The sequence below is a fragment of the Lutjanus erythropterus genome, unplaced genomic scaffold, assembly GCF_056507025.1.
Source record: "Lutjanus erythropterus isolate fLutEry1 unplaced genomic scaffold, fLutEry1.hap2 Scaffold_223, whole genome shotgun sequence".
Lineage (NCBI taxonomy): Eukaryota > Metazoa > Chordata > Actinopteri > Lutjaniformes > Lutjanidae > Lutjanus > Lutjanus erythropterus.
Window position 1 is genome coordinate 1 of NW_028146704.1, and position 13,158 is coordinate 13,158.

The 13,158-nt window shown below is 42.3% G+C and overlaps 1 protein-coding gene across 1 annotated transcript in view; it reads right to left on the reverse strand.

Moving 5' to 3' along the window:
• Positions 1-102: 102 nt before the first annotated feature.
• Positions 103-13,158, reverse strand: part of LOC146303848 (actin-histidine N-methyltransferase-like) — a 35,063-nt gene continuing 22,007 nt past the window's right edge. Inside the window, exons 8-11 of the mRNA XM_084714345.1 lie at positions 12,467-12,541; positions 11,849-12,015; positions 5,449-5,534; positions 103-327 (exon numbers count right to left, since the gene is read on the reverse strand). Of these exons, the coding sequence (XP_084570471.1) occupies positions 137-327; positions 5,449-5,534; positions 11,849-12,015; positions 12,467-12,541 (519 nt within the window). The 3' untranslated portion in view covers positions 103-136. The remainder of the gene's footprint in view (positions 328-5,448; positions 5,535-11,848; positions 12,016-12,466; positions 12,542-13,158) is intronic.

A 13,158-nucleotide genomic window follows, 5' to 3' on the forward strand; every position in this document is an offset into this window, starting at 1 on the left:
CATACAATCACACCTTCGACTATCACATTCAGGGGCTTAAGATTTGTTTGGAAGATCCTTTCATATGAACTGGCTTGTTTGAAGCATACTGAACCCTTGACACCTTCTGGAATCAGATGCCCCCAAATTACAACTTTCAACATGGCTTCAATTCCATCTGACTGACCTCTGATGTGGTCTTGTAGGTCTTGAGTAGCAGAGCGGCTCGGGTTTCGAGGAAAGTCCACAACTTTATCTCGTTCTCCCAGCTGACAGGGAACTCACTGTTGCCCAGGGTGAAGATCTTATTGATGGCACGATCTCCGAGCAGGTAGTCCTTCAATTCCTCTGAAATCCAACTAAATGTTAGCATCTCTTCAAAATAAACTAAATTCTAACTGCAGAGGACCATTTGTGAAATGTTGACTGTAAAAGGTAATGGGTTTGTAAGATGTGAACCTACAGGAAGCCAACTAATTTTGTCTTCATAGGTCCAGAGTTTTGGACCTGATCCCCCCAAAAAACATACACCAACTGTACATATTTACTTTTTTTTTTAACAAAAGAGACAAACACCTGAAAGTGAAAGTTCAGACAGAAAGTAGGGTTGTTCCGATACTGATACCAGTAACAGAAAATGCCTCTGATGTTGCCTAAAACGCTGGTATTGGTATCAGCAAGTATGAGAGTCTTTGCACTGATCAATACCACATAATTCATTAACCCCAAAAAGGGACCCTGCTACTTCAAAGCAGTGTCCCCCAGGCCATTTTTCCCTCAGGAAGGTGAAGTTATATTGTATGCTCGGTATCAGCTGCTATGCAAAGTTCAGGCACTAGAAATTGGTATCTAGAAGGAAAAAATGATATCGGAATGTGTCTGACAGAACGTTCTCTTGGATCCCCCTGAGAGCTGAGCAAACCATGTAGGTTTCTCATGAGATGATAAGATTATATTCACAACAGACTGACAGAGAGATCTGATACATGTCAAGTACAACATGCAATTTGGGAGTTGTTGGAAGAGTAATTTTTACATTTTGGCTGGTAGGGTATTAGTTTCTCCTTGCTTCCACTATTTGTGCAAGTTATGCTACACACATCTCAGTATTGTCTCTAGGGTTGGGAATTTATGGTTGGTTAAATTTTGGATCTGGTTCCACCAAGAACTGCTAAACTCTTTTAGCTGCAGTAGGTAGAAAGCCTAAAAACGGTTGATTTTTGAGTCTCATCTGAGTTAGGTTTCGTTTTCAGTGTCCTCAGCCCCTCCTATCTGATGAACAGCATGCCCCTCATGAGCACAAGCAACAGTGCACAGAGGCAATCGTGAGCAAGCACTGACAAACAGACATCAGCTGTCTGTAATGAAACAGACACCAAACAGTGAAAAACAGCAACAGCAGGGAGAAACTATGTTTAAAAACATAAAGATTCAGTGTAAAGATACAGAAATACTGCGAGCAGAACATAAAGACACTTTTAAAAAGTCTCTCTCTGCTCTCCTGCACACACACAAGCTCAGTATCACAACACTCGCTTGTTGGAGGGGGACAAAAAGGAGGCTCACCACCGTTGGACCACCATAAGTCGGCTTTTTCATCTCGAAAGTTTCAAAAACAAACGCTGAGCTCTCGTCTGGCTGGTGCGTGGCTCCATGATTTCTTCATTGTTGTTGCAGAACGTTGAAGCAAGAGTGAAAATAAATCCTCTTTTTAATCCCAAAAGTTTGAAACATACACTCTGGGGTCCTCTCCTGCCAGTAAAGTAGCCTGCATCACAGCAACCACAGTGTTTTTTTCCTCCAGGAGCACTAGTCTGCCACTGACCCTCTCCTGCAGAGCTCCCTGGCTCTGAGCAGCTATTTATCAGCTCTGTGTCTCAGCTCCACCCGGTCTTCTCAGCAGTCGACAAAGCTCCGTGATACACATGAATGAAAACAACTGAAGGTGAACTCAAAAGTAACCGAGTGAGCTGACAAACTTGTGTTGAGCATGTTGCTCATTAGGCTTTTTTCTATTTATTATAGTGCTGTCTCATAGTGACTTTTCCTGCAGTAGTTTCCCCTCATTAAGAGTCAGGATCTCACCGAAGGAACGTAGACGCACAGCTGCACTAGTACAACAGCTCCCCAGGTGTGAAAAGGCCTGAGATTGGTTTAAGTCTATCATCACGGGCAAGACTCTCTAAATACTAAAAACAGAGCCATAGAGGAGGTGCAGAAATCTAGTTCTCTCTCAGAACACCTGATTTACAATATGCTGAAAGGTTTTTATGAAATCATTTCTCAATGATAGCAAAACAATGTTGCCTACCCTACCTTTAACTAACAAATCTCTTCTCAAACCGCTGCTCTCTCCTCACTCTTTTTCATCAGCAAAGAGCAATCTGGGAAACATTCAGGCAGCAGGCTTTACTGGCGGCTATTGTTTTCACTTCAAACATCAACAGCAGCAGATTAGATCAGCTCTAGCTACATGACATCAATTATGTAATGACTATAATGAAACATTTACCTGCTTTCTGGTTACTATTCTCTCTATTAGGCCATGTCTAACCACAATAAAGATTGTTTGAGGGAAAAGCAGCATTAGTCTATGAAGGTGAGAGTGATTACTTTTCTAAACTAGATAATCCAATCTCTACATTTTTTGAATTTCCCAGTTAAACATGTATGCAAACATGTTAAACATGCTTTCACCATCCCAGCAGCTTGTTTAATGCTCATGGCTTCCTTCAACCATTGTGTAGATTGTAGGATTCAGACGTGCTGCAGATACAATGCTAAGACACAGCCCTCATTTGCACATGCCCATGATGCACTGCTCAGAATTTAAGTTAACCATTTTATGTTCCAAAATACAAATGTTATGTTTTGTTGGTGTTTTTAATGTACAGTTCTGTTCTGTTAGTTTTTGTGACGTATTTTCTCACAAAATGGTGGTTAATGTTGGTCATTTTTGTGCTGGTTTAGAGACGTTTTAGTTGACACCATGAGTGAGGGCTCTTGTACATTTCATGACTTCAGCTGGAGTTTCCCATAAAGAGTTTGAAACTATTGTTCCCAGTACATACCATATGCTGTAAGAAATAAAGGTTGTGTTACATGTCATAAAAAATACACACATTTGAGTGATTTTAGTTGGTGCTCAAATCATAGTGATGCCCATGGATTTGTAATTTTGGAATCAGTTCTAAAGTAGAACTGGGTCTCAATGCCCACCCCTGTTCCAGGTGCTTCAACACACCAGAACCAGAGCTGGGTGAGCTAGCATGAGCCAGCCTTCTAGTGAACACAGACATACTGGGAACTCTAAGATCAGCCGAGGCCAGTTTGATGACAGGGAATACAGCACCAGGTGATTTATAGCAGCTCTGACCAGGACTCTGACACCACAGATGATGAAGTCATGGTAGGCGGGGACAGGAGAAGCATCAAGTTAGATAGGAGCGAATGTGTAGCGAGTCGGTGTGTAACTATTCATCATCCATCATGTTGAGAAGTCCATGAGTATTTGTTTTTGTGAGGATGGCAGTTATTTGTTCCCATGTCTTACACAACAAGTAAATAGAGATCAGAAGTTTTTGTTATTTCTAAATTTGATTTGATTTCTTAAAGGACTTTGATTTTACCGAGCAGATGTGTTGTCAGATTCAGATGTCATGAATGTTTCAGATTTAACAGAGCTAGCCTAAATTCAACCTTCACTAAGCCCCACCCTCCTCAGTTATTGTCACTAAGCCTGCCAAACTTTCCATTCTCACATGCAATTTACAGTGATAACGGTGGCAGATTTAACATTTAAATTGGGAGTAATTGTTGAGATACAGGGTCACTGTGATTCCTTAGAGACCTAAACAAAAGCAGATTCTCAATTTTAGCTGACAATGGTGGATTTTGTCAGCTAAAATGACTCACAAGCAGATTTCAGATTTCATAAGTGTTGCTGGTTGATGTAAGCTACTGCTAACTCCTTAAGTCTCCAGCTGACGTTTTAATGTTTTCATCTAACACATTTCAAAACAAGAACCCTGTGAAAGTGTGTTAGCTAGCAGCTGCATACATGATATAACATTAATGCTACCAGACTGAAGCTAAAGCTAGCTTACATCTCAGCAAACATTAGCTGGATGGTGAAATACATGACAGATGACAGCAATACACTCATTAACGTGGGAAAAAGAAGCACAGTGGACTCTGACCCAGCCAGACTGCGACTGCAGAAGACAGCCAGAATAAGAGCTAAGATAACCCGGCTTAGACCTGAGACAGCAAGCTAGAGAGAGAGATACATCGTCTTCAGCCCACTTCCTTACTTCTGCGTCATCCCACATCTTCCTCCTCAAATCCCCACAGAACAAATGCAGATGCAGTAATATCTAATAAGCTTCACTGGAGGTTAAGTTACTGCAGCTAGAGCAAGTTAAGCGGACATGCTAACATTCATAGCTTATGTTAGAGCAGATGAAGACAGAGTTTAATCCATTCCTCGCATGTGTGCTCTTGTGTTTCATGTATTTGAGAGGCAATAAAAAGACGCCACTGTCCAGACTCATGAAACACTTCGCATGAAACACTTCAACAAGGAGAGAAATGGAAAGCTTGTCAGCTCTGGTTATGGTTTCTAACCTGTGATAGGACAGTTGACAGTGGGGCAACTCCTGAATCTGTAATCAAAGTTTGTGTCAAAGCTTTTGCTAAGACAGCTAGTCTGGACCTTCCAGCATAGTTATATCTTCAACATAATTTAGTTGAAGATCAACATTTAAATTTCTGTGTTGAAAACAGTCATATAGAGTCTTCCCTTCCCTCTGATCCTGCAGCCTTTAATCTGAGGACTTCAACATATCTTGGTTACATGGGAAGGTGAAAGAGGCAAACTGCAGTTTCCCAGCTGTGTGCACACACGATTCATGGCAGACACATACACACACACAAAAGAGATGATACCCCCCACACAGACACATCCAAAGACATTGGGGCTGGTTTAAAAATTAACATGCAGCAAAAATGTGAATAATATATCAAGAAGGGTCCTGAAGACAAGTCCTGTGACAGCGGAGGATGTGGCCTTGTGTGGTTGGGGATTTATGACACTGATGCCATTCTGCATACATGCCAATGAATATTGCAAACCCCCGGTGGATTGCTCGTTCCACACATCTGGTGGCCTGCCTTGATCAATTAACCAGCTCAGGAATGGACAGGTCCTGCTCTTCCTCTCTCTTTCTCCTCTCTGTCTCTTCTCTTCTTCCTTGCTGATGTGCGGAGGAAGCGGCCTCTTGACGATGGTCTCGGAGGGCCATGGAAAACTGTGGTGTGTTTTGTTTTAGAGCGTGCTACCAGGTTTGTGGCTTCGAGGTTCCACAGGGAATGTCCTGCTGCAGGTATTTCACTGTTTGTGTGTGTGTGTGTGTGTGTGTGTGTGTGTGTGTGTGTGTGTGTGTGTGTGTGTGTGTGTGTGTATCTTACCCTCAGTCATGCAGAAAACTCTGAGGAAGGCTAGGAGCTGAGCTGAGATGGGGGGTTCATTACAGTGCAGAGCAAAGATACAGGACCTGAAAACACAACATATTCACCAACATATTAACAACAAGCCAATAAACACCTGAGCATGTGCACAGTTTACATGTAAATTATGTCAAGGAGTATTGGAAGAGACTTCTCATACAGCACAATAAGGCTGTCAAAAACATTCTTAAGTGACAACACTCAACTACACACAGACCTTGAAGAACTATACTTCAACATTTAGGGAAATGTGCTACTTGCGTTCTTTTTGACTAGAAAAATGAGAGGACTGATAATAAACCCATGTCAGTGTTCAGTATAGAGCAGGGCTATTCAACATCAATACCAAGTGGGCCAAATAGGAAAATCACTGGGGGTTCGTGGGCCACACAGAATATTTGTCAACTAATGGCTAAAAATAACTCTTATGTTAGTAGATATATACATGAAATAAACTAGTGACACATATTCCTTTTCTTTCACTTTAATGCTTTTACATACGGAGCTTTCTAACCAAGGTCCCTAACCCTCTATAAATATAATGAGCCATGATTTGTTTTGTAGTGCCTCTTCACACTGTATTCTTTCATGACAGATATACATTTGTTGCACAGTAAACAGACCGGTTTATTACTTGTTGCAGCAGGTAAAGTAAATAAATATTTGTCCGTCCACTCGCTCTGGAACTGCCGTTTTTCAAAATCAACTTTCTGTCTCTTGGGTTTTGAGAGCGACATGTTGCAACACGACGTTAGCTTAGCTAACCAGACTTTACCTCTCTCATCTGCGAGCCCTGAGTGCAAGTGCAGAGCGAGCGTGGCAGCCAATTACAGCACACCCCTGTCCAGCATATAGGTGCATGGTGTGACGTAACATTGATGTAGAACTATCCAAGTCGGATCAGAACCGTTGAGCCTGAACAGCTCAGGTAAGATCAGAGATGTATGACACACATGTAATCGTGATTTACCGGCAGTCTTGCGGGCCATAGAAAAATTCAAAAGGGCAGTATCCAGCCCGGGGGCCGCTAGTTGAATAGGCCTGGTATAGAGCTTGGTAGTATTTAGTATTTCTCTAAAGAGCCAGACTGATACATGATACATATGGGGAAAAGACACTAAGAAGAGGTAATTAGAATTAAGTTTACTGTTACAGTGTTACATCGGATAATTATTTCATTATCATTATCAATTTTACGGACAGCTGCCAAATTATTATCCATTATTAGTGGAAGATGATGAGGACAACAAGTCTTGCTGATAATGACGGCACAACCAAGGAAAGAGGGTAAGCATCAGCAAATTCCTTGAACTCTATATCATGTTGGTTCTTTAGATGTTTGCTTGTGTTGAACGGCTATTATTCATGATATGGTATCAGGTGTAGGGTGTCAGAGTAGTTTTGTGAATAGGAGTATGAGTACATGAGCACTGTATCAGACTGATCCCTAATGCCTCGGTGCATACCTAATAATTAGTTAAACATTAAATTATATTATTAATATTAGCATTAGCCACAATAAATATAACAATAAATTTTGAAAAGTAAGCTTAATTTAAACTCAAATAATCACATGTCCTTTTTATTGTAATTCCTGAAATTGAAGAAGCTGGAACCAGCAAATGTTTTTACTTGAATAATGATGGGAACAGTTCATCAATTATCAAAATATTGGCAACTAATTTTCTTTCAACTGATTAATCAAATAATATTTACTGCTCTAGTAATGACATTTTAAATTACATACAAATCCTGAGTCATCACAATCAATCAATCATCCTCATCCTCCTGTTTACTTGTTTTATGGAATTATGTTTTTTCTTTGCATATATTTCCTGGATGTTTTAAGGGGTTGTAAATGTTTGTCTGTGAAGAATAATATTTTGTTTTTATTTTGTTTTGATTTTTTAAATTTTATTATTCATAATTTAGTAGTTTTTCAACAGCTAACAAAAAAGAAAACATAAAAGGTCAAAAATGCACCCGATTAGATAATATGTTTCTGGTGTGCTCTATACAATTAATTAGAAATTTTTAAAAAAGACCATTATTTCTGCAAAACTACAAAGGAAAAGAAGAAACAAATCAGAAGTTTGAGCTTTTATACACAAATAAGTAAAACAAGTATAAAATGTACGACTGAGTATGTTACCTGATTTCTATCACATTTAATTCTTGTCTTTCTTGTGTCACTCTAAACATAATATAAATGTTGCAGTTTTGAGTATTTCCCAGTTTGTTGAAAGTTAGCAGCGTGACACAAAATATATGAAACAAGTATGATCAAGGACTCAGCAGAAACCATTCCACATCATAACATTACAAACTGAGGTAATTTGGGAGAGGACAATATTTCCCCCCTATTTCAGCAAAGTGATCGATGTGGCGATCTGTAGCACAGGGTCGACATTATTACACCACACAAACACATTATAGCCACCTCCACGCTCCTCCTATTAAATTACACCTCTGTCCACTGCTGCAGAAATACAGCATCCAGCTCAGGAAAGTTAACTCTTTGCACTTTCGTGCACTGTGTTTTAAGGTTTGGCAGCGTTGGAAAGACAAGCTAATTACAAACTTGTAAATTATTAGTCAAACATGCTCACTTAATTCCACTTATCAGACTGTTAGAGGGATAAAGTGGAAGAAAAAGGAGTGATTTCCACGTTGTACAAAAAGTGTGATGATAGCAGCCGCTCTACATCTCCGCGAGGCCCGACACTGAATCTGATGCTGTTTCCTTTGAAAATGATCTACGAGCATATCTGTCAGTTTAATAGAGCACTGCCGCAACAACGGGGATTGTTTCATTTAATTTCCACTGTTGAGATTTAGACTGTCATCAATAAGAGATTAAAAGGCGTCTGATTAAAAATGCCGAGCAGAGAATGCTGCATAAAATTAAGGGGCTAATGATAAAATGATTAAGCTTCTTGGTGATGAAAGTGTTGGAGCGGATGGTAAATTGATACTTGGTGGGGTGGGAGAGAAAAAAAAGAAAAGAAACCTGCTGCAACATTTATATTATGTGTTTCAATTATGCCAAAGGGGGGCCTAATTGAAATATCTACTGTTGGAAGACAAAAGCACACCACTGCTACATGAAAGGTGCGTGGAGTTAGTCAGGAGCCTGAAGCTCTCCTTGACCCATATTAAAAGCTTCAGAGTTAAATTCCTCAAGCCTAGTTTGCAGATTCAGATTCTTATGAGAGAAGACATTGGGTCTGATGTATGAAGATTTTCTTATTTTTCTTTTATATTTGTACTTATACAAAGCAGTACGAGGAAAATATGACATCCAACATGGGATTCATGTAACATGAGCTGACAGCCAAGTCTGTTCTTACTCATGAGAATGTTAATGACCTGCATTTGATAGTAAATTGTATGCATGGCCAGGTAAGAAACTCACGAATTAATCCATATAAGGGCGCACTGAAGTGCTATATGCACACCACAAAGCAACAAAACATGAAATAAAATGCAAGGGATAGACATCAAAAAACCTCTCTGGGGAACCATCACCTTATCATGGTGGAGAGGTTTGCATGTCCCTATGACCTGGGGAGCTGTGTGGTCTGGAGTCTAGTGCTCCTGGTAGGGACTCCCATGGCAAACTGGTCTCAGGCAAGGGTCCAGACCAAGAATGGTTCCTATGAAAAAACGAGGACGTAGTGCAGTGACCCTGCCCGAATCGAGCGTGGGGCCCCTGTCTGGAGCCAGGCCTGGAAGGGGGGCCCATCAGTGAGCTCTGTGGCGTGCCCCGCCAGGCACAGCCCGAATAAGCAACGTAGCAAACACTCCTCCATCCCGTGGACCCACCATCTCCAGGAGGAACCACTGGAGTTAGGTGTGCTGAACGATGGGTGGCAGTGAAGGTAGGGGGTCCCGACAGACCTAACTCGGGTGGCAGAGGCTGATTCTGGGGACATGGAACGTAACCTCTCTGATGGGGAAGAAGCTGGAGCTTATGTAGGAGGTGGAGCGCTATCCGTTAGATCTGGTGGGGCTTGCCTCTGTGCACAGCCTCTGCTCTGGAACCTTACTCCTGGACAGAGGATGGACTCTTTTCTTCTCCAGAGTTTCCCAGGGCACCAGGCAGGTGTGGAGACACTCACAAGCCTCTGTCTGAGTGCCTCTATGAGTTCACTCCAGTGGATGACAGGGTTGGTTCCCTACACCTAGGGGTTATGGAGGTGGGAACCTCTGACTGTTGTCCATGCTTATGCCTCAAATAGCAGTTCAGAGTATTCGGCCTTCTTAGAGACCCTGAATGGAGTCCTGCATGGGACTCTGTTAGGGGACTCTGTAGTCCTACTGGGTGACTTCAACGCACAGGAGGGGCTGAGATGTCAACTGATCACCATCTGGTGGTGAGTTGGGTCTGATGGTGGGGGAAGCCTCTGGACAGACCTGGCAAGCCCAAACGTGTAGTGCAGGTGAACTGGGAACATTTGGAGGAGGCCTCTGTCTGGGAGACTTTCAACTCCTACCTCCAGCGGAGCTCTCCTGTTCGGAGTGCAGAGAAGCCACGGAGAAGGACTTTCAGTTGGCACCAAAGTGTTTCTGGAAAACCATTTGGCACCTCAGTAGGAGGACATGGGGAACCAACCAAGCTATCTGTAGCAAGGATGGTGCGCTGTTGACTGCTGAATGTGGTGATAATCTGGCAATGGAAGAAGCATTTTGAGGAATTTCGGAACCCATCTAAACCACTCTCTATGGTAGAGGCAGAGCTGGACGATGATGGGGGATCAGCGTCAATTTCCCTTGAGGAAGTCATAGCGGTAGTCAAACAACTCAACAGTGGCAAAGCCCTGTTGATTGATGAAATCTGTCCAGAAATGCTGAAGGCTTTGGGTGTTGAGGGGCTGTCGTGGATGACAAATCTCTTCAACATTGTATGGAAGTCTGGGGCAGTGCCTAAGGAGTGGCAGACTGGGGGGTTGGTTCCCCTTTTCAAAAAGGGGGACCAAAGGGTGTGTGCCAATAATGAAGACATTTCATTACTCTCTGCTTTTTGCAGATGATGTGTTTCTGTTGGCATCATCGTTGTGACCTCCAGCACTCACTAGATTGGTTCACATTCGAATGTGAAGCAGCTGGTATGAGGATCAGTACCTTTAAATCAGAGGCCATGGTTCTCAGCAGGAAACCGGTGGATTGTCTACTCCGAGGAGGGGATGATTCCTTACCCCAAGTGAGGCAGTTCAGGTATCTCAGGGTCTTGTTCTCAAGTGAGGGGACAATAGAGCGTGAAATGGACTGGAGAATCAGTGCAGCAGGAGTGGTATTGTGTTCGCTTTATTGCACTGTGACGAAAAGGGAGCTTAGCCAGAGGGCAAAGCTCTCAATCTACTGGTCAATTTACTCTCACCTATAGTCAAGAAGGATGAGTCATGACCGAAATAATGAGACTGTGGATACAAGCAGCTGAAACGGGTTTTCTCAGAAGGGCGGCTGGAATCTCCCTTTGGAATAGGGTGAGACGCTCAGTCATCTGTGAGTCGCTGCTCCTTTTCATAGAAAGGAGCCAGTTGAGGTGGTTTGGGCATCTCATAAGGATGCCGCTTGGTAGGGAAGTGTTCCGGGCACTCCAGCTGGGAGGAGGCCACAAGTCAAACTGAGGACTAGGTGGAGGGATTATATCTCCACCCTGGCCTGGGAACGCCTCAGGATCCCCCAGTCAGAGCTGGCTAACATATCCAGGGAAAGGGATGTCTAGGGTCCCCTCCGGGAACTGCTACCTCCGCAACCTGATTTTGGATAAGCGGTTGAAGATGGATGGATGGATCACATGAAAAAACAGCAAAGACTTTGAACAGAGCAAAGGTTTCTCTGTCAGGGTGCTGACAGAGGAATAAAAAAAGAGGTTGACAGCGGTTAAATAGTGGACATAAGGGCGCCTGCATAGCTCAGTTGGTAGAGCTTGCACCCCATGTACGGAAGCTGTGAGTCTCCTGCAGCGGCCGTGGGTCTAACTCCCACCTATGGCCCTTTGCTGTGTGTCATTACCCCACTTGCATTTGTAGAATATCTTCCATAGTCCTTTCTTTATTTGGGAACCCATATAAAATCTCCTGGGACCCACCTGTGGGTCACAACCCAGTCTTTGGGAATGACTGGTCTGGGACACTCTTAAATTTCATCTTGCCTTAGAACAACTACAACTACTGATCAATGCCACAAAAGTTCTTAAATTGTTCAAACGCACAATTTAAATCTGTGTGTAACAAACCATTCATACATGAGACCCACTGTGTTTGAGAAGATCTGATCACCATCTGGTGGTGAGAAGTAGAGAGAAGTAGACTGGAAAATAAAAAAGCTTCTGAACACTGAGAAGAGTTGGACGTACGCTGGGATGCCGGCTCGTGCCAGCACTTCGGCCTTCATGGCATAGAGGCGTTCACTCTTACTGACACCCAGCTTGATCTTCACTCGGTCGTGGGCATTGTCTTGGAAGAAAAAGCCATTGTGGATGACAAACTCAGCATTGGATCTTGTGCCATAGAAGATGTAGATCTACAGAAAGAAGAAATAATCGGCATCAACACCACCATCATGACCTGTCTTGATGTATGCATTGAGCCTACCTGTCCAATTTCCTCTTTGACAAAGCTTATAGTTAGGCCTGGCTCAGGTGGGGGACTTCCCATGATGCACTAAACTCTGCTCTCTTCCTCTCCCTTTCTCTATACTTGTACTCTTATTAGATTTGTCAGCCCCAACTAACACTGACTCAAGTAATATCATATTCATCAGTCCTCACACTCTGAGTTGGAAAATATGTGGAGTTCCCCTTTAAATGAAAAGGTTTTCCAGAAGTGAGCCCTCGCCAAGTCCTGCTCCTCTCTCCAGTAGTCCAACACTGGACGCAGGATCACCTTAGCAGAAAGCGAGGCAGTCATGGTTTCTTTCACCTCCCTACTTTTACTGTTAGCTGCTGACCAAAGTATCAGTAGAACAAGTTCACCTGCTCATCCTTCTTGTAGTCCTGCAGTGCCACACACTCACAGCGATCGTCCTCCAAGTTGTAGCCGGTGGTTATCTGCAGACAACAACAACAACTTTTACTAAATCAACCTTTACAAAACCTCAAAAAGTATATTTTTAATCTTCATCAAAACAGCTTAGTTTGACATGCATTGTCATTCAGTGTAAGTGTGTATGTTTCCATCTATGAATATTTTCCCAGCTTTTCATTTTTATTCTTTTTAGTTTTATGAGCAGTGCAAAAAACTAAAACTAAAATACTGAATACATCAGTCAAGGCAAAACCAAAAGTAAAGCTTAGTTATGTTGCTTATAAACAGCAGAAAGAATACTGATTTTCTTTGGCCCCATTTCAGTCGAATGTATTATACATTTTTTTATATTTGTCTTTTTCTTTTGCATATATATGTCATATTTTTGCATATATTTTATCATAGTAGTGTCTGCAGAAAGTGTCTTAAGTTTTCAACTTGCATTCTTTAAGGCTTGTGTCAGAAGTCATAATTCTTAGTCAAACTTTCCTGACAAATACAATACAATATGTATATGTAATGTACGAATTAGAGATGCACAATATATCGTTTGATCATCGTCATCGCAATGTACGTGTGCGCAATAGTCATATTGCAGGTCCTGCGATGTAGGAGGCAAATGAACTAAACGTGTTCTCAT